This window comes from Chironomus tepperi, unplaced genomic scaffold (genome assembly GCF_022539635.2).
Source record: "Chironomus tepperi strain 1889 unplaced genomic scaffold, CSIRO-AGI_Ctep_v1 contig_359, whole genome shotgun sequence".
Classification (NCBI taxonomy): Eukaryota; Metazoa; Arthropoda; class Insecta; order Diptera; family Chironomidae; genus Chironomus; species Chironomus tepperi.
This window is the reverse complement of record NW_027226481.1, coordinates 4,448,694-4,474,583: the sequence shown is the minus strand read 5'-3', so window position 1 is coordinate 4,474,583 and position 25,890 is coordinate 4,448,694. Positions and strand designations below refer to the sequence as shown.

The window sequence follows — 25,890 nt, the reverse complement described above, 5'->3', positions numbered from 1 at the left end:
AAAAAAACTTTGTGTTTTCCTTGATATAAAAAAATTTTTATTTCATCTACCTGTGACTTCTTTGTTCGACAGGGTCGAATTTCATAATCACCTCTATTTAGTCACTTCCTTATGGCTTAATCGACTTGAAAATTCGCATAGTTGCGTGCTCATAAATATAGAGCATGAAATGCTTTATATCTTTTGTTTCAATTAAATTACGGTGGATATTTTAATGTTGACTTTTTCGATATGAAAAATCCATGGGAAAAAATGGAACACAATCCAATGTCATTTATGCGAATTATATAAATATTTAAATGTACAAATCATTGAATTGTGCGTTTTCGCAACACACAAAATAAAGCCTTTACTATTTCTTTCAACCGAATAATATGTTAAGTTATTTGACGCACCCATTAACGCTCTATTTATCCATTCAATAATTTTTAATGTAAACAGTTTTTTTTTGGCAGAAAGCAAATTTAGTGCAAAAACTAATTTTTTGTGCGTTAAGTGCTAACAGAGTTCATAAAAATCAAGGCCTCCACATTGCCAAGGTGATGAAATATATACACATAATTTTTTTTTTGGAGGTAGGAAGAGAAGTGCTTTTTCTCTCCTTTGTTCTTCTCGGCATGTACAATTAATAGAGTCATATAAATATTCAATTTTCATTGAATATACAAACAATAATAATAAATAAAATTAATTTTTCATTATCGTTCATTGAAATTTGCAATAATCGCTTATAGACAATTACAAATGAGGCAACAATGTAGTCATACGGAACACGACCTAAATTATATAGTCCGTAAAAAGTTTTTTTTGAATCAATTTTCATCTCCAATTTTACAATTATTGAAATTTTATTAACTTAATTTCAGCTAAATCAGAATTATTTTTACAGCTTGCCGTGTGATTTAAAGTATTAATATTCTCATATTGCATACGTCATGATGAATTAACAACTGAGAGAGTCTAAATGTTTGTATTTAATATGTCATTTCACACACAATAGCATTTCGATGCTGACAAATGTATATGCAAGCTCAATACAAATGACTTCAAATCAAATCAGATGGCGGTTTTCAAGTTTAATATGTGGAAGTTCAATTCAATTCAACATTTTTAGCTGTTGGTTGTGCTCACACATGTGGAATGAGCAGAAACGGTTTTTAAATAAAAAAAAATATTGTAGCATTGAGTTGTACAACAAGTTTAAAATGCACTCGTAAATGCACTCAGAAGCCATATTTGAAAATATAAAAAAATATTTTAGCTACTCTGTCTCTTAAGGTGCCAAGGCTAAAACATAAATTTAATAATCACTTGGTGCTTAAAAAAATAATTTTGAATAAATGTTCAAAACTGAAAAATTGACTATTCAATTATTAATAAATGACAAACTAAATTGCCAGTTTCAAAGGTTTCTTTTTAAATGAAAAAAATTAAAATCATATGGACATATTAAATAGCTTGGAATTTTGCGAATATGGAAATGAGTAGTAATATGGCATTTAGCTGACTAATGAAAATATTAACAGCTGTTGATTTGATAGAATCTAAATTATTTTTTAGAGACCAAATGTGTTTTAATCAAAAAAATTTATTTTCCTTCAAAATTAAAGCTATTATAAAAGTTTGACCTTGACATCAAAAAAATTGCCTAATTTTATTTTACGAGACCATCATTTTTTCAAGTATGAATCATTGACAACATATTACTTGATAACCTTAGACCTCCAAAAATTCATCAAAATATACATGATCCCCAAGACAAATTGAGTATGAGGTAATCGATTGCTCATACTTAAGCACATCATCGTTTACTAGGAAAAATTTATCTCGTAATCATAATTGCAAATAATTGAGCCGTCAAATGTGGCGCTTCTATGAGCAATCATTTACTTCCTCATTTTATTTTAAATTATGTGCTAAGTTTTATTGTTTAATTTAGAACTGAGGTGCTTCCTTGAGAGAACTATTGGAATTTTTTTGAGAATTTTGAGAGATTTAAGATTTGAAAATTGGGTTTCACATTGAATTCAGGTTTGGAAGATGACCTTAACCTTAAAAATACCCATAAATCTTATTTTAGCAACAAAATATCGACAAAAACCAGACTCTTTGCAATCACAAGTTAATCACCCTCTAAAACCTGAAAATAGCCCCCAATGGACACATTAACAAGAACGCAATTGACTGTAAGAAACAACAATAATTCTATCAAATATCTTTATTTTGTGTATATAATTAAATATATGCAAAGTAGTTGTGCTATTCTATAGATTTCATTTGTTCTCACACATGGCTTGTCGATAATAATATTAAAGCTGCTAGGCGTCAACAACAATGTGAGGAATAAAAATTCCAGATATTTTAAATTTTTAATTGAAATGAGAAATAAAATACTTCTCAAAAAATATATCGAGATAATTAATAACTTGAATTAAGTTTCCAAAAAAATAGTTAAAGGTGTGGGACGTTTTTTTATGCCCTTTTTGTCAGTAAATCACCAGCTTGTTACATACAAGGTGATTATGTGAGTTTCCTAATGCTATTCAATCAATACTCTTGACAGCAATTTCTATACATACATCAGTAGAAAAATAATGTATGGCGTGTAAAGTTATGATTTTATATGTCACGGTTTCACACGGTATGTTGTATCAACAAAAAAAAAAACAGCATATACAGCACATTCATTCTCTCGAATCTCTCGATTTACTCAGCTTGTTTCTATTTTTATACTTATTTACTTTATTTATTACGATAAGAAATTCCAGTTTTTATTTCATTTTCATGTGATAATGTAAGCGTGTGTTTATATTTTGAAATTTTTTATTAGTTCCTCAAAAACTTAATCATTCATTGACGTATTGATACTTCCTCTATAGGATTCTCACCTCATATAAGCGAACGACTGATAAATATCCAGTAATTTAAATGAATGCAATGACACACGATACCTTTTTTATATATACACAGTTTCTTGCCATTCTGTGACCATCATAAAGCCACATGTCGGTGATATTGCATACAAAATAAAAGCCACACAAAGCGCACAAGCGCTGATTCAGCAGAAAATAAAAACGGAATATTTTCAATATTTACACGAAACTCGCCTCGGATCAGCTCTTTATTTTCCGTCATTTCTTTGTTGTAATATAAATATATGGAAATAATAATAATAATGAAAATTGTGTACATGTCTTTGACATTCGAGGGAAGAACAGGACATTTTACCGTTACCGATGCAAATTGTAAAGATTATTGTCATAAAAGGAGATGGAGTTAAGAGAACTTAATGCATTTATCCATAAAAATCAAATATTTATGTGCCATGTCTACAGTTGTCATTAATTTTTTACATTTTAGTCTGACGAGACTCGAGAGAAATCGATTAAGAGAATTTAATGAAAACTAGTAAGCTATAAAAACTGCGGTAAATTACATTGAAAAATATATTTTCTAACCTCCAAAAACTATATAAATATCGTCGATTTTAAGCACAATTTTTTTGTGTTCAAAGACAAAGCGACTCATTGTTTTAGCACGAGCGTCATCATCAAATACCCAATGTTCTACGGAAAGGGAACAAAATTACTTAACAATTGTTTGGGAAGTTTTGAATAAAACAACAAAAAAAATATATTTTTTTTTTCTCACATCTAACAGCAACAAATAATTGGCATTTTATGTGCTCCCCGAGTAGCTCGACTCGTATGTATGTAAAGCGATAAGCCAGCCCGTTAATGAACGAGGTTGTTGAGCCAAGGTTCTTCTCTAACAGTACAAATTGCCATTCATTTTTTTTCCTCTGCTGGTGTTGTGTGTATTCACAATTCCAAAACAGCCAGCTATGTATATGTGTGCAGTTGATTTTTCTTACGTAATTGGTTAAAATTACAATGCTAAATTGCCACCACGGTCATGACATCATTTAACGCGATTTTTCTCAATTTTTAAAGCTATTGCATGCATAAAATTAACAGCTTTTTTCCGTACGCAAAATAATATTATTGTTGGCCTGTTAACAATAATTTTACTCAGTTTTTGATTAATTTAGACATTGAAAATGATAAACATACTCATGATTCTTTAAGCACCGAAAATAAAAATTAATTTAAAGAGTATTTTGACTTTGACATCAAAAAAAAAAAAAAATCTCCCAGCTGGATGAATTTTCATATATTATTCTAATGCCACACCGAGTGTGAATATCGTCATATAGAGTGTGTGATGTGGATGAGCCATAAATAACATTCCTACCATCGCATGCTGTAGACAGAAACGATAAATTTCCTCAATTTAAATTTCTCTTTCTATTTTTATTTATAGTTCATTTTTTTTCAATACTCAAAATGAGCATGAACAGCAAAGGAACGAATCGTCTGTGAAAGGGATGGTCACTGTCAAGAGTAAGAGTTAACTTGCCATTGCCAATAAAAATCCGTGATATTGAAAGCTATTTTATACTTTTTGTTTTTTTGAATCGTGACATCATGGGAAGGTGAGTATGTATACATTTGTGCTTCTGCTGTTTGTTTCTTTCTTACATTATCAGTCAATTTACATTCTGTACTCGGCAAACGACATTTAAGACTTCTCTCATACACCGTATTGGTATTTGATAGAGGGAAACGAGTAAAAATGACATTAAAAACGACCTATCGACAAAAAAAAGTCACCAATCTACGAAATGAGCATTCATACTGAATCCAAAATTCAATTCTACGCACGTTTCTGATTAATTTTATTTTTTTGCTTGCTTCTCTCTTGAGTTCTGTTTCGATTTGACTGACGACGATTACTGCGTGCTCAGAAATGTTCATTTTTTTCTGTTCATATATAGTGCCTTTCAGGGGGGTGTTCTGTATTCAATCTAAACTATATTCATCCGTCTACAAACTCATGAGTCTTTTTTTCAATTTAGAAGTATCAATTAATTATAGTAGTTAGTTATCGACAGTTTCTGTTTTTAGAAACGAAATGAAAAAAAAAAAATCAATATCTCACACTTCAGATATACAGTTTTTTTTTCGTCTTCTGAAATCCAGTTGACCCCTTCTGGCAAATACTCTGTCTTATCTTTTTCATTATAAATGACTGAATATCATCTAAATCTATTTGGCAGAAAACTCTACCATTCATGCGCACCGAGATATGACAAAAAAAAAAAATAGAGGGAGGATGAAGTTGAATTTATGGATATTTCGTGATTAATGTTCCTTAACGCCTCCAAAAGCTGACACATAATATGTATGAGGATTATACACGACAATCGATTCTTGACCCAAAGCCTTGAAAGCGAAAATCTCTCAGCTCTGCACATAATTGGAGCAACAAAGCAGAGCCAGAAAAGAATTATTATGTGAAAGGGAAAAGATGAACAATTTTTCTCTTTCTTTTTCTCATGTCAGATAGATAAGGCATTAAGCATATATACATATATAAATTAAAGAAAAAAAGGAAAAAGACGAAGAAGTGAATCTTTTTCTTCTTCTATAAGACCGTGACGATGTAAAAAAGCAAAAGCAACATCAAAAGAATGTATCATGTGTTGTATCTTCTTAGATCCCCACGAAAAAAAAGAAGAAGAAAATTCTTTTTAAAGAAATATTGAGTAAATAAGAATTTAAAGAACGAGAATGAGAAGAGGCAATAAAGATACACATTTGTGGATGATGATGATGGCAGCCAGCAGGCAGAAGAAGTCAAAAAAGAGAGCGAGAATGTAATGTAAAAATAAGAAGTGGAAGAGGAGGAAAAGAAGAGAAGAAAAAAAAATAAAAGGTTTTTGACATTTTTCAATGTTACGCCATTGAAGCTGTGGTCGATCCACTCGGTAGATTACTAATTATGCTCACACAAGCATCAGTTGTTATATTAATAGCACAATGTACTCTTTTTCGCATTGCACTTCTCGCTTTATGTATTATTTCTTTTCTTTAGATCGTTTACAGTTCATTTTAGAGCATTTTCATTGGCAATGTAAGTGAATTTTGTTCATGAACCCACATCTGGATATTCTTATTGCTTTTTAATTGAATTAATCTATTTGTGTGTACGAGAGAGAAAAATTTCACTTTTTACTACTCGCTTCTTCTTTACTCGAAATAGAGGAGGTCTAAAGCGATTGATGACGAGTCTGATCTTTCAATTCTTCACTTTTTTATTTTATTTTTCAAAATGGGAATTTATTTTTATGATTTTTTTATGTGTTCTCTTGTGGCTTGTTCCCTTAATACGTTCAAATAAGAAGGAACTTTTTTTTATTATGTTTGCTGCATCAACAGAAAAGGAGATGAGAGAATATCTTTTTTTTTCGGGTATAATTGGATGCAAACTTGTCTGCAGTCGTAGAGATGCAGTTCTTCTTGATGCCAATTAAAGAGCAAAGCAAGAAATTCTAACAAAAATATATTTTTTGAGACGGTTTAATCAGCTCCAAAAAAAATAAAATTAGCCATCGAGACAGAGCAACAATCCGTGCATCTTTTGAATTATTCATCAGCTGTCGTCGCCGTCAATTTAGACCCACCGAATGTGAGTTAAATGAAAGGAATTAAAAAAAATTATTGTATAAAGCTCTTTTTTTTTTTGTTGTATTAAGAGGCAGGCAAGCATTTGCTATTAGCGAACAGCAGCAAAAACAATGACAAAAAAGTCAATTCCGCCTTGAAGGTCAAGAGTTTTGTCATAATTTTGCCACTGTTGATTTGCTAATAAACAAATACAATGAATGGAATTGCGCTACATGTTGTATAATAAGCAATAAAAATGAAAATTTAAACCAGAACTTTATTCTAAGTGAGAAGAATTAATGTTTGATCTTATCAGTCACACACGAGTTGTTCATGAGAAATTTCATAATTATCTCGTTGCTACGTAATGCATGTATACGCGCGAGAGATTAAATTTGCATACATTTTATATTCTCAGGCTACTGTTGTGCATTTTTATATGAGAATTTTCTGTATTTATCACAATATTCATCCCCTCAATCGATCGATCAATCAATCTCTTAAATTAAGTTTTGCTCTTACTCCGGCAGCTGTAATTTGCATGAAAATTTTAATGCAACTCGCGGGTTGATGAAAAATTTAAATAATTGACAATTTAAATTTTTAATATTTCATTTTATATACCTAGGTACACATAATATATATTAATAAATAAACGCGAGAATTACGTACGATGGTATTGAAACTTATACAATTTAGATATTTATATTTTTTTATATTGACAATGAATTAGCATTCAAATGTAAATTATGAGCTACTCCACACATCAACTGTTTTTTTCCTGTAACAAAAATATTTTTATTTCATTTCGTTACATGCTCGATTTATTTGACATTGTATTGACAACGACAGAAATATGAGGAAAAATTGTTTTGAACTTGGAATGCTTTTAGCGCAGATTTCAATATGATTTTTGATTTTCAAATGCCTGAATTTACTTTAGATTTCAAATGTTAAATATCTAACGGTTTTGGAAAATTCAAATTGTGTAAGCGCCATTTTTTGTCCATATTTAGCTTTAATTAAAGAATTTCTCAGCTCTAAGGCTAAATCAGACTCTAAAAGCATATAAATTTTACTCTACAAGGTGGTAAACACTCAATATAGTCATTCAAAAGCCTACAACCTTAATTTTAAGCAAGACAAAGTGCTAAAAAAGTTGCCACGTGTCACGTCAATGAAAAAAATATCACATCAAATTGTAATAAATAAATTGAAATGAAAATTGTTGAATTCAAAATTATGCAAAATGCATACATTTCATATGTGCAATTGAAACGACATGTATTTTGTTGCATTTTAATGCATGAACACTTTAAAAGTTTTGAGCAGCATTATGACATTGTTGCAGACAAGTTTTTTGTGACTATCGCACACCCCTTGACTTTACTCATAATAACAACTCATTTTGTAGTTTCTTTGTGACAAAATTCTAATAATAATAATATGAAATAGTTATGAGCATAAGTAATAAATTCGCAACGAGTTTCTTTACGTGGAGAGTTTAATTTTATTACATTTTGAAAGCCCCCTTCAAGTTTTTCGCGCGCGCGCTCGTTTTGAATTTTTTTTTTTCTGTATTTCGTGAGACATTAAACCAAGGTCAGCCGCCGAGTAGCTCACAAAAGTTTTAATAATTTTTTTTTAGTTTATTAAATATATTTTTTCTATATAACTCGCACGTCAACAGAGCGCCAATTTTCGCGATTATGTGTGCGTGCCTATTTTTTTTTTTTTTCTTCTCTTCTTTGATGTAAATAATGCTCACAACTGGCCGAATTCGTATATATTTTTAACTAGTAAAAAAAAAAAAACCTAGTAGATATTGCTATAAAGCCATGGCATCGATGATGCCATTTTTTTATTTACTATCTCAGCTGTGTTCGCTAATGTAAATGTATACAAAAAAAGCTTTTGTATATAAATAGTAGTCAACTTCTATACATGGCTGACATGTGATCAGCTTTTATGTATATGACTAAAATAAGAAACGCACGGCAAAGAGGAAAAATAAAAATTATGCAAATCACTTAAAACTGCGTATCTAATTCATCACACTGTGTGAGCTTTAATAATTCTTCTGTGGATTCATTTAGATAAGTAACAATGATGGAGATTGAAATGGAATGGAAACAATAAAATGTGCAATAGTAACAAATTCATGAACAATGTGGGAAGCCTTCAAACTTTGCTGTTGTTCATATATCAATAAGTCACGTCTCGTTACCATCCGTTCGACTCTGACTATTCAATTTTTTTTTTATCATTTTTGTCGTCGTCGTTCGTTCGATATGCGACAAAAATTTATTTAACAAAAAATATATATGAGTGTGTATGACGCTGTATGTATGTATGTGCCCAAATCATAATGTTTCGAAAGGAAATGTTGTCATAATCGAAGCTTCAATGCTTTTTGGCAGCCGAAAATGAAGGCAAAAATAAAATGAATGTTGAATTTATTACCAGCTGCATTGGATCAACATATATTTAATGGGACAACGTGCTCAAGTCGCTCTTTTTCATTTTTTATGGCAAATAATAAGAAGGAATAAGGAATAAAAGGAATATGAATTAAATAAATTAAAAAATTGGAAAGGAAATGTAAGTGTCAATGAAAAGGTTTTACCGCAAAGGCAAACAAGAAATACACGAGAATGTATGAATACGATATGTACATATGCTTGCATTATAATACTATTAAGTCATATTGAGCTCACTGGATTAAATTAAGAAAACATTTTTATGTAATGAAAATAAACTGAATCACATTTGGCTTAATCAATGGCTTTAAATTGTTTCTCAGACTGTAAAATTTGTCACTGACGATAATAATGCACGAAGATAAAGTTCAATGTTCACTTAATACGCTAATTAAGGAATTTTTATTTCAATTTTTCATGCTTTTACCTTTCATCCTTGGATTGTTCATTATTCGATCTTCCCATGGTCTTAGGTGATGTTATAAAGCTTCAAAGTATGAATTGTCACTAATATTTAAAATCACTACTATTTATTACAGTCTAAATGTCTGTAAAGTCAAAGAATTACTAAAATTAAAATTTCCGAAATTTCACAAAAAATTGCTGAAAGTGCTGAATTGAGTATTCAGCGCATTTGAATTTCAAATAACCGTTAAAAATTGCTTGGAAATTATTTTAATTCAATTTAGTGAGATTAATATTGCGATTGATTGAATTACAATGTTTAAACTATTTAAAAACATGAATTTACAGCTGTGATGATTGAAACCTTATGATTAAAGCGCAAAAATCAGGAAAAAAGATCAAACAATTCATTTCAAATTACAAATTACAGTTCATTTATACAAATTATTGTAAATTATCGTTTTAATCTATGGTCTTGGAGGAATTCCCAGCAACTCATATGATCTATTAAATAATAAGAAGTATGAGAATTAACAAAAACATAGATTATGCTTGAGAAAAACCTTCAAAATTCATGAATGTTCCTAATATTTACAGTCATAGTCAACATACAGCTCATGAACATATCATTAATTCTTCATAGCACATTGACTTATAAGGCTTCAATAGATTTCTTTAAGCTAAATATCTCAAATATTTCAACAACTTTTTGTAAGTCAATTTTAAATTCTCTGCATGTGCCTTTATTTTTCATAGAAATAATAAAATATTCTAAATTAATGGGGAAAAAAACCTTTATTTCCACTATTTGCAATTTCATAATGTAATTATGTTGGCGAATTGCATTCATTGATTCATTTATTGGCAGTAAAAAAATACTGTAAAATATTTTTAATGGCATGAATATTGAAGTGCTTATGCTGTCAGTTTGTCTTGTAAGTTTATTGCATGTTAGTCATTGAAATATGAAGGATTAGACTCATGATCAGTGAAATTAATTGCAGATATTGAAGGGAAAATGTTTGAATTTTTCAAAAAATGCGCCAAATTCATTAAAGTAAGGTTTTTAAAAATTCATTCAATCAAAAAAATGAAAATTGCAGTTCGACAGTACACGAAAACTTTATGGCAATGAGATTAATGCTAGGGCGTGTCTGTTCCTGACACAATGCACTTGGCGGTTTTCTGAAGAAATATAAATAAAAAAAAACTTCACATAAAATCAAATTAATTAACTCGTAATTGCAGCAACATAATTGCCAGCGTGCTGGAAGGCACATGAACTTCAATTGTTTCTCATTAGCGCCTCCCTCTCGACTAAACTCTGACAAATATCCATCAATGTATAAATGTTAAGAATAAGTTATTGCCATTTTTGAAAATGTCTGATGATATTTTGAGTAATTTATTACATAAATTGATATTTGCGCGCCTCATCAAATACAGTAAAATAATTCTCGAGAACACAACAGAAAGATCAAGTGTATCATGCCGCAATGAATGCAACCGAAACTGCCATTTAGCTTTTTGAAGCTGATACGATCAACTTGAGAATAAAATAATAATAAATTTTATTCTATTGAAGATGAAAATTGTAACAAGATGTTTTTATATTCTCATCGATCCATAGCGTCACAGTAAGTAAGAATGAGGGAACATATGAGTAGATACAGAACAGCAGTTGAATTTTTGGAAGAAACGAATTTAAGTGATCATTAAAATATTTTTTGGTTCGAAAAATGAGCGCAGTTGGCTTTGAAATGACTAAAATCAGTAAAAATTTCAAGAAGTTGACGGATATACTTCCTGAATTTTAGGATTAATAAGATTTTATGTTAAATCAAACAGTTTGTAGGTTGAGAACTTAGTTGACAAAATTTGAGGTTATATCATAAAATATCTATTTTAATCTAGTTTATCGCCCAATAAATCTCAAAAAGTCGTAACAAATTGTCAATTTTTCCTTCCTTATATCCAACAAAATCGCGCTAAAGAGCAAAAGATCCGCTTCTAAGATTAAGTGGATGAAAAAAATAAAATTCTCAGAATTTCGTTTGTTTTTATTTTTTTTAACTATAAGAGCAGAATTAAAAGCGACACTCGACACAGTCTGCGACCAATTAAAATTTTTTAAGCGAACACAAAAAAGAATTTTTTTTCTTTGCCTTTCAAAAATAAATAATATTTTTTTTCTTCTCTTTTTGTGGATGTAAGCAGCATAAAAGTGCGTTTTTTCAAGTAATCCAATTAATTTTGAGAAGATATAAAAAGCTTGACGTTCTTATTTGTCGTACATCATCCGCAAAAATGAGTTTGTTAACCCTTCACGGTCACACTATAAACTTTTCTTGTTCTTTATATTCATGTACACGCATGCACACATTTAGATCAGACAGAGATCTCCTCACAACCTCGAGGCTATAGTGAGGAAAAATAAAAGAATAAAATGATGATGAATGAAAATTAATAATAAAGAAGATGTTGAAGATGGAACGTACAGGAAGTGACAAATTAACCGCATCGAATGAAAATTATATTCAACTTTGCAAACCCGATCTTGAGCCATTTCCTTAAGATGACAATTCATGTGTGTTGTGACTTGAAACGCACTGACATGCAAATATTGTGCGACATTAAAACTTGACTGGCACTGCTGATCTGACCTTTTTATATGTTTTTGGCTTTAATGTCAGTTGCTTGGCTTTTTTATTTATTAAAATACCATATTGTGTTGCTTAATTTATCATAAGAGACCACAAAAATTAGTGTCTCATTCGAGTTTATAGTTTTTTTTGCTTGCTTAGCTACGCGTGTAGTTGTGTTGTGTTTCTGTTTGTTAATTCACTTCCTCCTTTTGCGTTAATTTTTTTGAATGTGAATTTTTTACGTCGAAATACACTCAAAAAATTAATTTTTTTTTGGTGTTTCTTGTTTGAAGTTTTAAGATTTTAATTTAAGTAAGCTTTGAGAAAAACTGACAACATTGTAAAATTAACAATTTTCTCAATGACTCAAAAAAATCTGGCAACACAGCAAATTGTCAAAAAAAGAAATCCTTCACAAAAATTTTTTATCCTTCAAAAATAAAGTCTGGCAACATAGCCTCAAAATATTAATCGCATAGCTTATTATATTATAAAAATGATCAAATATTATTCCTCTTTGTTTAATCACATGTTCACGAGAGACAACAGAGCATTGACAATATTAAATGTATGCCATTTGAAAATATTTTTCGTTGGGTGCTGTTTTTATAAAAAATATTAAACAAAACACGATCAATTGACATTTGTGCGCTAATTAGCTTTTACCAAAAAATATTAAAAGTCTCTATTCTATTTAATAACACGAAAAAATAGTTAATAATTTAACTCAGCACTTGTATTATGTCATAAAGTCACAGACGAAACAAGAAGAAGAAACAGTTTTGAAAATAAAATTAAGTTATTAATTATTAAATCTATATAAATAAATAATTTATGATAATTTTTCTTCAATATCGACTGAGCGAGTGAGAAAAGATCATCACGCATTCAGGAAGCAATCGAACCGTGTAAGGCTAAACTTCAAGTGCATTTAACTTCCATTATTTATTATATTTTATTTATGACTCACTTTAAAACTCATACATTTTTACAATTTTTCATTCTGCATTTGTCAAAGTTCAATGGTCTTGATTGTCGTCATCGCATTGTGGATGTTTTCATTCTTGCTTCTTGATTGATATGGAAAGTAGGTTGGGAAAATTTGTATATTTTTGATGGGATTTTTGTAGGTTGAAGATAATTTGAAAATTGAAATGAATTTCAAAAAATTCAAAATTTCAAAATCAAATTTGAGACAAGAAAAGTTAAAAAAATTTCAAATTTATTTCTCGATTTTCAATTTTTATTAAAAAATTTGAAATACAAAAAATATTGAAAATATACAAAACTGAAAGCTGAATAAATTCATCTATGACTGTTGTTTGTTCAAGTAACTTCATTGAACAATCAATATTAATTTCATTTTTTATTAGATTTCGTGACATTCAGTGACTTTGAACAAGTTTTTAAAATAAAATAAAAAATCATTGACATTTCTTGAAAAAAATTAAAAAAAAATCCTTCTCAGGACTGTCGTTTCATCAGCTGCCGCTCGCGTTAATTAATATTTCATGAGATGTGATGAAAACTCATGTTCATTGCAGCATAATTGAGGGATGAAAATGAAGAAAAAAAAATATAAAAATCATTAAACTCAATTGAGACGAACAGGAAAATGGCATTTTAGCTTGATGTCTCATACAGGCACCGCTCGATGGCCTTTAATTTAATCAAAATCAATTAATTCCAATTCCAAGTCATTACACACATCTCTCCTCGTCGTGAACTTTAAATAATAATTTTGTAGACTCATGAACAAAAAAAAAGCGAAAGTTTTGTCGAGTTGAAAATGAATAAATTTTTTTTTGTTTTTTTAAGGACACCATAATGTGGCCGTATACAGCAGTTATGCTGCGATATCTGTTTCTTATTTTTTTTGTGAATGATGAAGGAAGCAGAGCGAGAGAAGGAAGGAGAGAAAAAAAAATCAATAGTTTCTGGGGTTTATATTTCATCCACACCGAGCCAAAAAAAGAAGAATTGTACGAAGAATAATCCACAGGACACAATCCACAAAAATGAAAATCCTTTGTGCCTACATACCTTTTTCTTGCTAATTCCATTTATGAGGCTGTTTATTTTAGAGTTTTTTTTGCTTGAAATTTATATTTTTTATCTTATTTTTTTTTTAATTCTTCGTTCGGACTCAAACAAAAGTCAAACAATGAACCTTTTTTTCTCCTTTTTCTTTTCACTGAAGTTTCTCCTTTTTTATTATTATTTATTCTCTTTATTTAAATATAATATTTGTGATATTTTTTATACATTAAATTGCACTGAATTTAATATTTCATTATTATATTCTTTTCATTTACACTTTTTGTTGCTGTAACTTTAACGGATAAAATTTTTTATCCTTTAATATTGGCTTTAAGAATAATTTTTTGTTTTATTCCCTTTGTATGTGCATATTTTTATGATTCTTTATATTATTTTTCCTTTTTTTATGTTAAATTTCACACTGGCGCAGATTGAAAACGGGAGAGAGAGTTATACGCCCCGTTTCCGGTAAATATATAAATTTTTTTTTGTTCAACAATACTAAAAAAGCAAATTGAGACAGAAATTCGATTTTTTTTTATATTCTTTCTTTTTTCCTTTATTTTTTTTTTGCTGCGATACCGATTTCTGTGAAGAGATACGTCTATCTCCAACAACTGACGAAATAAGACTAAGTGCCGAATGCACGAAAAATACTAGTTGGAGAGAAACGTCGAGAGAGGCGAGAGGACGAAATGAGAGATGGAAAAAATATATTGACTGGAAGTGAGCATTAATTCCAGTGAGAGATGTGCGGTGAGAAAAAAAAAATTATTTTTTTTTGTAGGGGAAATTTTGAATTTGAGTTTCTCCCTACCATGCTGAAAAAACATTGAGGACAGAATTTTCCGATTGAAAATCTACAAAAAATTTTCGTCGCAAAACATTTTTATAAACAGAATGAAGGCATAGATTGCCTACTTTGCTACCTGATGCGATCATTCTCTCATCTTTCTTCTTGCTTTCATGATTCTCGACAGAACCATTAATTTTCTTATTTCTTTTCTTCATCGTTTTTTACTCGAGACGATGGAATAACAATTCCATCTGAACATGAAATTCTATACGATTATTGTGTTCAGATCATCTGCTTTGTTGAGTCTCTCTGAATTGGGATTTTTTTTTTTCATTTCTTTTCTCTACGTTCGTATATTGTATTATTATTGCCATGAGATGAACAACATAAAAAAGTGCTCGGATGAAGGGCAGAAGGAAACTAACAATAATAAAGAGAGAGACTGATGAATTTTAAGGGCATAAAGGAATTGAGGAAACTACGTAGTAGAAAAAATATTATATTGTGAGAATATTGTGTAAAATCTCACGTAGGTTCGGGTTTTTGAGCGCATTTATGTGCTGTGATTTTAGGTGTTGATATGGGTAACATTTTCTAATTGTCAATGAAATATTTAGGAAGCACCAGATGGTGATATTATTTTTATCACTGTTATGAATGCAATACATTTTCGTTCATAAAAAAATATCGTAACAAATGTTATAATTTTTTTGTGAATGAGTGATAAAAAAACATGATGGAAGTTCCAATTAATGTTGAATTTTATATGAATCATAATTTTAATGGAACAAAAATTGCTTCGATGGGGTCATAAGGGTGGGAAATGTGAAATTTTTTCATGGGACCTCACAATTTGGTGGACACAAAATTGGAAAATAATTATCTTTTAATCCTAACAGGCACACATAAATGAGCGTGCTCATGAGTGTACTCAATCAATAAAATTGAGTAAGTTCAAATTTGTGAATATACTCAGAAGCATGCTCTGTACACCAGGACTTGGCCTAAAGAAGAGTCAAGTCGGGCTAAGGATAGGCTTTGTGCAAATTCTCCGTCTTCTAACTCTCGACAGTGCTACTCATATCGATAAGAATTTGGACGTCATCTGTGAACAATTTCCAACTAAGAAATGATATTCTCAGGGATATTCTTATCAGCATTTGGAACAGTTCAAATGCTTTCCACAGTCCTTTTCTGAGTTGTATTAGTGAGAAGGAATTGCCAATCTAATCTCAACTAATACATATAAATGTATGTTTTATTTACTTGAGTTACTTGAAAATGCAGTTTTTAAAGAGAGATCAAAATCAAATTTTGAATTTATTTATCTATATTATCCTAGTTTTGATCATACTATTTGAAAGCTATCTGACATACTATGTGACTCTGATATGCTGACATTTCCCTGAATTATCAAAGTCCTGTTACTTCATATCACAAGAAAACATGTGCTCAATTTACCACAAATTTGTGCCTATCTCAACTCGCAAAAAAAATTAATTGAATCAATAATCAGTCAATATTAAAACATTCATTCCACTTACCTTAATACACAGCCTTCTCAAAAATCTCATTCGATAACTTATGATATTAAAACAGATTGACAAACAGACAAAATGAGCTCTCTACCTTCACCAAAACTTTTAGTCCAAATGAATAAAAAATAAAAAAAAAAGACTTAGACACACAAGAACCATGAAAATGCTCACAGGAATGCCAAACAACAATAATAACTAAAAAAGGTGATGTCTATAGAGAGCTCGGGGAGGAATTGGATCCAACAAAGTGTCCCGGCTTTACTTCATTTACGTACCTGCAACGAGAATAAGAAGAAAAGAAGAGAATGAAAAAAACATTAATTAAATAATAAAAACATTTTTTCGGGGATCTTTTCAACAAAAAAAAATATGAGAAAGAGAGGAACCGAAATGCATGTGGATGGATGTGATGTATACACAAAGTAATAATGATGATTGAGGATGAAGGATGAAGAGACATAGAGAAATACGAATCTTTTACAGCGACCCTTAGAATCTCTCGCTCAAATAACACATGTCGAAATTTGAAATGTTTTTTTTTTTTTCTCCTGCTTTATTTTTGACAAATTTGACAACATGGTGTCTGATGATGCTATAGTGCATTGTTGCCAATGTTTATGTTTATGCGCATATGCATTTATGTTGATACATACTGTGCTTGTTTCTAATAGCATGTTGAAATATTAAAGCTAGATAGATTTGATTTTTATGAAATTTGATTTGATTTAAAAAATTGAATTTTTTAACGATTTTTCTTTAATTTAAAAATGTGCTCATATCGCATCTTTAGATTGAATATTCTCATGATGTGTATATCTTTTATACATTTTATAAACACATTCTTCAATTTTAGATCGGAGCAAACAAGATTCTCATAAAATGTGCTCATATTGTATCTTTGCAAGCACAATTCTCCCCAAATATCGATCGATGGAACTATTTATATGCATAATCTTCAATTTCAGCCCGGAGCACAAAATAATACAAGACCTTAAAGGCATATGAACATTTTTAACATGGTAATAAAATTAATTTTCATCCCAACGAGCAACCACAAAAAGTCAAACAAAATCTCACGAAGGAAACCTTTTCGGCTGCTACAAAAATTATACATCTTGGGAAAAACTTTCCTCCTTTCAAAACGAAAGACTCAAGTAAAAAGTTGAAGTTAATGGTATAAATCTGCTCCTTCAAGGACTTGTTCCCTCGTGCGGTACATATAAAAAGATGCATTGTCTGTGCATCGTAATGTGAGTTCATATATGTGAAAACGTATTCGAATGAATTATGGTTCATGAATGCCATGCTCCCACATATGTATTCATAAAAAAAGAGAAGTCTTTATGCGAATATTTTTTTTTTCTTTTCCTTCATTTATGCTCCACAGTCTGTGTTTTCTTTTCGCAGTATAATTCAATGCCTTTCTGCAAGTATAAATAAAGAGCATAATATACATTTACCCTTGAAAGAATTTCAAGTGAAACTTTGTTTTCATGCGAAATTTTCTTTAAGGATGATATAAGACTTTATTTTAAGGTTATGACATTCATTCATTAATTCGAGTTATAAATTTTTGGACTAGATTATGCCGTACATTTTGACGAAGTAGAAGATTTCGCTTTCTTTAAAATTTCCCACAATTAGTCCAGACAATTTCGTACCTGTCGAAATTTTCAGATAAAATTTATTATCAAGGGGATGTGCATTGAATGGGCTTAAAAGCGTGTTTGCATACATGTTTGCATTCAACGAAGTCTCAGAAACATATAATGCGGTGGTTGTTAATAAGAATGCCAGACTTGCTCTCGTGATGCAAAAACATAAAAAAATATTTTCACACAAAAGAAGAAAAATTTCCATTTTGTTCAGCATAAAAAAAAAATTAACATACAAATCTAATGTCTTTTTAATTCGTTGTCGTTATCGGTGTCATAGCTGTGACACTTGAGTATAGTGCTAAATTCATGAGCAGAACACAAGATCCTCGACAATCTAATTAAAATTTTTTAATTGATGCACTATAAAGCATCATAATCATCATCATCAACGTTTGTCGTTGTCGTCATATTTCTAACGACCGTGCAATTGATAAAGTTTTTCCTTGATCGCAAAACTATGTACATTCAAGTACGAGGAAAATGGCACTCACAAAAAAGGAGTGAGAAATGGGGAAATATCGATTTTTTAGTGGCAGACGTGAAACTTTGAAAATTTTATGGACATGCTCAGCGAATCGTTGCAACAACTCCAAAGTTTTTCAGAAAAATACATAAAAACTTCTTTTTTTCCTTTTTCCCCACTTTTTATTTCACATCCACTGTCTGTCTGATAATTTCCATTTTCAGTGCTATTTTTTTATTGACTGAAGGTTGGCTTAAATGGATTCACTTTGGGTGATTGGGAAATTTTTATTGGGTATTTTGCAAATTGCATGAAGATCAAAGTTGAATTCAATTATGTAAGGAAGTCTGGCTATATTGTGTAGTTGAAACCCTTCGAATAATGAAAATGCATTACTAGGTCATTTATGCTTTAAAAATTTGATTGATTTATCATGAAATCAGTGCTTGCCACTTTTTTCTGTAAGTTCCTATCAAAATGCACTGAATAATCAAATGATAAATGCAAAAATTTCTCAAAATAAATCCTGAAGTGACAGAATTAATTGAAAATAGTTGCATACCCCGCAAAATTCAAATACAACCATTGAGTACCCCCCGCAGCTTTACACAATGAACAATGAAATTTTCCTGATATCAACTTAATCATTTTACTGTGCTGAAAAGGCACTTTCATCATCAATTCAAGGTGATTCATTTACTCGTTTTTCCTCTTCACTCAGCAATAGTAAAATACAATTAACATGAGTTCCAACCTTGCCACAACATTTTTTATAGTATCGACTGCATGGATGAAGGGCTCCCTTACGTAAAACAAAATTGTGCACTTTTTAAATGCAATTAAAATGAGCCGCTACACTCTCTGGCTCGCAAGTCTCGTCGAGGACTCTTGAACGGACGACTTATTTTTTTTTTCTTGTGCTTCATACTTTAACTTAATTTTATTTTTTTTCTTTTCTTCTTTTACATAGTTTATTATGGACTTGAGATTATGGACCTTTGACAACAATTCTCAACAATTGTGTCTCGGTCATGCTTTCGTTGTTTCTCTTATTATACTTTATATTGTGTCTTGTTGTCTTGTCACGACATTGCAAGCATTTTATATGCTGTACATGCGACATACATCCATTGTGTGTAGGCTATGCTTGATTCTCATTGACGATGGGGAGTTGCTCTTTGTCGTGTAATTAGTGAATCTGCCTCAATGTCGCTCCTTCAATTTGCACGCATGTCTTTATCAGTATGACTTTTTAAAATTAAATTATAAACTAGACATTGAAACTACTTTCAATTGTTTTTAACGTTGATAAAGAAGTCGTTGGCATTAACATCAGAAGGATCAATTTTGAATCCCAAAACAAAATAATTAATTTCATTAAGCGCCAGTTTTTATTCAATGTCATCGTAATGTTTTATTAAATATTTTCTTATTCTCTTCATTTAATGATATCTTTTCGGTCTTTCAACCATTCACTGATTCCTTTCCTCTTCGAACAATTTAGCCGACTTTTTATCTCCTTTGCTTCTTTTTTTTTACCATTTCCAATGCAAAAGATGAAGAAAAAAATCGCAATCTGGGCGAAAAAGCCTTCGATATATTTCATTTACTCGCTCTTTTTTGTACACATCGAATCACGTTTCTTTTTTTGTTTTATTCGAATCTGTCCTTATCGCGAGTGCAACAACAGAAAGAAGAAAAAAAAAAATGGGAACAATCTTGCGAAATTGCAATTTAATGTAAGTAATGCCTTCTGTGAGTGCGAAGAGTTCGATTAACTTGAACATAGCTCAACATTTTATATCTTGATGTATACTATGCTTTCTGTCTGTGGCTACGGAGCACAAAAAAAAAGGGATAATAATTTATTGTTTCAGTATAATCCACATTTGCAATGTGCAAGATTTACTTGCTGCTGCCCACATCCGAAAAAAAAAATATGGCAATGAGGAATATGTATGATAATTTATGTATTATAAGAGATCGATAGTCATTCGAGCAGACATTTTTTTTGTTGCCTTGCTGGCTCTAAGCATAAGACAAAAGAGGAGATTCTTTTTTAATCCGGAGCGGGAGCTGTGGAATTGAATTTTGGATGGATTTATAGCTGATTTTGAGGGTGATATGAGCGCATTTTTGAGATTCTTGGTGATTTTGATTGATATGGTGATATGGACATGGATATTGCTCTGAATTGGCTTAAAATCAAAGCACAGATGCAAGAGAACAAGAGAGGGTTGACCCTTAAAACTCCAGACTACGCTCTTGTATATTTTTCAGACTAACTTCAACCAACTCTCAAGATCACCTTAAAAATTCAATTTAAATCCACAAAAGCATCAACTTCTCGAAGTGCTCTCCAAACTCCTCTCATTCTTCATAAAAAATCAGCTAAAAATTCAATTAAATTCTGGTTTTGATGCAACCACAAAGGAATACAGCAAGAAAACTGAATTAAAAAATGTTGATTTTTTTATTTCATTTTGGAGAAATGCAAATTTTTTTTAAATTGAAGGTACATGAACTTTAACTCACTGCTTCCCATTATTCGCCTGCCAATAATTTTAAACAGAATATAAAAATACCGGGTAAATTGGCAAACCACAGCCAAACGCTTGTAGAAATTTAACGAAACATAACACGGAGAGAATGAGAACTGGAAAAAAAAAATGTTTTATGCTCGAAAGTGTTGGAATGGTTCGATTCACTTGACCACAAATATTAAATTCTTCTTTTTTTTGTGAGTATGAAAAGGTTCTTGCTGTTGTGTAACGAACTGGGGTAAAAATTATCAAAATGCAAATAATTTTCTCTCACATAGTCTGCTTATTACAGCTCTTCATTTCATAGTGAAGTAATTTCAACAAACAAACAATTGTTCTTTTTTTATTTTGCTGCTTTGATGCTCTCGTTCTGCTCATACAAACATCCGATGGGTTTTTCGAGAGGAGAAACGGAAATTTTTCTCGCCTCAGATATTCTTTTCACCACTTTACGAGGTCATCGATATTGAAGGCAATAATGAGTCTTGTCAGTCAGGGGGAAATGAGTATCTTTTGAGGAAGTAAAGTTCACAATTTCAATAATGAAGGCTAAAAAATTCAAATTTTAATGGTTTTGTAAAATTCAAAATTAACGGTTTTGTAAAATTCAAAATTCAATTTTTCGAAGCCTAAATTTGCATCTTCCAATATTCACACACTGCATTTACGCAAAATCTCTCGACCACCCGAGTCATTTCCCCTGAATAACCCGTATATCCATCAAACATACATCTGGCATGCTTACAAAGTGGTCTTTTTAGCACATTCAGTACAAACATTTCATCATAAATGAGCATATATGCAATGAAAAGAAATTAATTTTAACTGGTGTGTGGCAGGTGTGAAGAAACATAGTGAAATTCTTTAAAGTTTATTTGCTCATTTACCTGACTCAGATAACGACCTTTGAACAGAACATAACAGGCAGGCAACAAAAAAAAGAGAAATTTCCGATCCTCTTCTTGTCCAAAAAATTAAAGGTGCCTTATTTTTTTGCATTCGAGAGGAAATTAACGGGAATGAAGAAAAATAAGGAAGGGAAAATTTTAAGCAATTTATCTTCGCGAGCAAGCTGTTTCCATTAAAAATATTGTCTATGCTTCCTCACAAAAAAACATAAATTTCTTGAGATGGGTGTCATTTTAATTCCCCAACAATAAGAAACGTGAACGATAATTTGCGATGTGCTCGGTTGTTTTGCATTCATAATGGATATTTTTTTATGAGTTGACGGAGTTCTCTACTTTTTTTGATGATGAACGAGTCATGGTTTGAAGGTGATGCTCGTTATGAATTTAAATATAAAGTGAAAATTTATGTTGTCCTTAAGTTTTGAGGATGACAGGAGGATGGAGTGCTTGATTGCTGTTTTGTGTTTTAATTTATGCTTAATGAGGGATGTTTTGGAGTTTTCTATCAACAAATGAAGCAAAATGAACCATAAATTGCTGAAATTGAGTAGAATTTGTTGAAGTTTAGCTTTAAAAACATGATAATCCCTGAAATTACACAATATTTTAACAAAATCATGCTTAAAACTCTTCAATCTTATACATCCCACTCCAAATCCCATTCAAACTTTTCATATTCATCTCAAAACATTATCCTAACACTTGCAACATCCAAACTAACTAAAAAAAGTTATTTCGTCATTATTCTACCACTTCTATATCCGTTTTTTATGATGATAAAGTGCATAATGCATATTATATGAGATGAGCAAAGCACTTCATGTGCATTTGCATTAAATTTTTTAAGGTACATCTTCCAAACGATGAGAACTTCTTATCTATGCTATTTGTTGATGTTAAAAGTGACGAGAAAGACGGAAAACTAAAAGGAAAAAGAAAAATTGTTTGCTGAAAATTCTTGAGCATTAATAAGGAAGACTTTCCATAAATCTTCAATTTTTCGTTAAGCTGAGCAAACTTTTTAGAGATGCAAGATGAAAAATTCTTCAAGAATTTATGTTTTTACTGCTCGGATGAATTTATGTTTAAAATGAGGGAATGATGTTGTCTGTGAACTAGGAGTTGAAGATCTGAGTAGATGAGATAGGAAATTTATGTTAGGGAAATAAGCGATGAAGTTTTCTTGTACCTTGTAGCTGGGAAGATGAGATTTGAAGTTTTGGGTTATGAAGTTTTGGCAAACTGGTGTAAAAATGAGATGTAGGCTCAGTGGCTCAGTATTATGGCACATTGAAGATCGAGTAATGTGCATCAATCAGTCAATCCTGAGTTTGAATCCTTAGTACATTGTTAGGACAAATTTGGAGTTTTTGAGTCGTTCAAATTGGTTCAAATCTTGAAGATTCAAAGCAACTGATGAATCTCATATCCAATTACTGGTAGAATCCAACATATTATCCTTAGAAACTAAGTGTACAGGCACTTTTTTTTTATACCCCAACAAAATTATTTACTTAACAACAAATCATTTTTTTATTTTTAATAAAAATCAGAATTTAATCAATAATTCTTCAAACTTTTCAAATTGTTTCCATTTGAGTGAGCATATTAAATGATGATGATGATGATACTTTGGCAAAGTTTCTTCGTTTTGAAAGTTTGTTAATGAAAAATTGTTCATGAAGACTTGTGCAGCTCTTAAAAGTTTGCTAATTTCTTTGATATAAGCTTTGAATACTTGAATGAATAGATTTTTTCTTAAAATGTATGAAATTTATTGGAAGTTCATTAGTGAAACAAGGTATTTTCCATGTCGTGGTAAGGTATCCCGAGTGACATAAGAAGAGGAGTGTCTGTCATGCAAGGCTGAATTTCTAGGAAAGCTAAATCATTGCCAAATGAATGAGGCTTCCATTTGACGTTCATAAATGTGTTGGATAGTTAACAGCTACATGGCAGAACCTTTTTCAATTGTGCTGCTTGAGTATGCTTCATAAAAACATAAATTTCATTAAAATATCTTCCAAAATCCTTAAAAATATCAAATACTGCATTTCGTTCGAATTTTTAATATCAATATCCAACAGTTCTCACATGACGAGTTCAAAAGAGCACAAATTCCTGAGAATTCTAGCCAACATGAAACCCAATACTTTTTCCCATCCGTCACAAAAAAAATTTCATATTCCTTGACGAAATTCCAAACTGAACTCAAAAACGCATTGAACAGAACAGTTTGAATACATGCAACGATATTCTCAATGCTGAAAATTTCTACTTTCTTTCTCCTTCCTTTCTGCTCATTTATTTTACATATTTCACGATCTGTCGCTTTCTACAGGAAAACACAAAACAGGATGCTTATGATACTGTTTTTTTTTTCACCATTGAACGCACACACAAACAACATTTGGTGTTGTTGCTCATGTGAGGGTGGAAATTGTGTGTTCGTAATTAAAGATGTGATGGAAAAAATTGTGAAATTTGGTAACTGTAAAGCAGTAATAAGTCTAATGCAGCAGGTGAATTTTTCACGTAGCTGTTACGCAATGGTGATGAGAAATAAATAATATTGCCACATTTATGTCTCATGGGAGAAATTTATTTCTGTTCCTTAAATGGAAAATAATCAATATGAAAACAGCCTAATGAAATTCCTTACGACTGTACTTTTTTATGATCACGTTGACAAAAAATAATAATTTTTGCCCCTTTTTACCGAAAAAAAAAAGTTCATCCCTTACTGCTGAATGGTAGATTCTTTAATTCAATTTAATATTTTACAACGGACTATAAATCATAATTTTTGTCGTGACTTTTCATTTCGTGTAATTTGTTCGTCTTGACATCACCAAATGTGCGAATTCTTTAGGAGATGGCTGTTTTTTGGAGTTTACATCGTAAAAATTTATTTTGTGAGAATTTGTTATGGTTGATGGTGGAATAATGTTGATAATGGCTTAAAGATGTGAAAAGTTTTGGGTATATGGAAGGGAAATTTGAGTTTTTTAATGGCTTTAAGAAGGTACGGTAGCGATCTGGGGCTCAAGATGAGTAGCTGGCTCAGTGGTGGGTAGCCTGAGTGCCACGGCACACTAATGTGCTGTCTGAAAATGTCATGAACAGTATACTTTGAACAGTTTTGGTCGAGGTTCACAACTGAGCAAGCTCGTGCTACAGACCATCAGTTAGATTTGGTTTTATCGGAGGATCTGCTTACTTTAACTTATATTGGATGTTATTACATATCAAAATTGAAAATTTAATATAAAATTCTTCAATAAAACTCATTTTTCGTTCAATTTCGAGCCAAAAAAATCACAAAAGCCAGATCTCTAATTGAATATCGGTTGCTATCACTTCAACATAAATCATTCTAGGCCTAGTTACTGTAGCAACTCTAACAAGAATCATGAAAATAAAATTGGTAAGCATAGAAAATGAAAATTTCATATTGAAGTACACTTGAGAGTTTTCATCATTCATTCAATACAAAAATTACATGCATGAAATGATTGCTTTTTTTTTGACTGTAAACATTACCATTGGCACCGCTGGAGAGCAATAAAGACTTTCTAACTATAAAAAGTAAAGAAATCTAAAATGAAAAAGAAATAGAAATTGAAAATTTCTTCTTCTTCTTCATTTGATTCCGTAGTGTAAAGTAAGAATAAAAATATCTTACAGTTCCCCGGTGAGTGAGGCGAGTAAGTCGAAAATTCGATTGTTTCACTTCAATGGAAATGTTAAGAACTAAGAAAACGTATCTATAGCTAGAGAATATTTTAACAGTGGAATATCGTAAAGATTGACTGAACAAGAAACTCATTACAATGAAGCATTCATTATGGACAATTTCTCGTTTTCATTTTTTATAGAACCTTGTTTTGAGGTTGACGATG

At 30.8% G+C, this 25,890-nt stretch overlaps 1 protein-coding gene across 2 annotated transcripts in view; it reads right to left on the bottom strand.

Moving 5' to 3' along the window:
- Positions 1-25,890, bottom strand: part of gus (splA/ryanodine receptor domain and SOCS box containing gustavus) — a 78,714-nt gene that overhangs the window by 16,587 nt on the left and 36,237 nt on the right. The window contains exon 1 of one of the 2 annotated variants that reach the window (XM_070646408.1): positions 14,083-14,723. The exons of the other annotated variant lie outside the window; for it this stretch is intronic. Coding sequence (XP_070502509.1) covers positions 14,083-14,102 — 20 coding nt within the window. The 5' untranslated portion in view covers positions 14,103-14,723. Of the gene's footprint in view, positions 1-14,082; positions 14,724-25,890 lie in introns of those variants that run through there. 2 annotated transcript variants of the gene reach the window in all.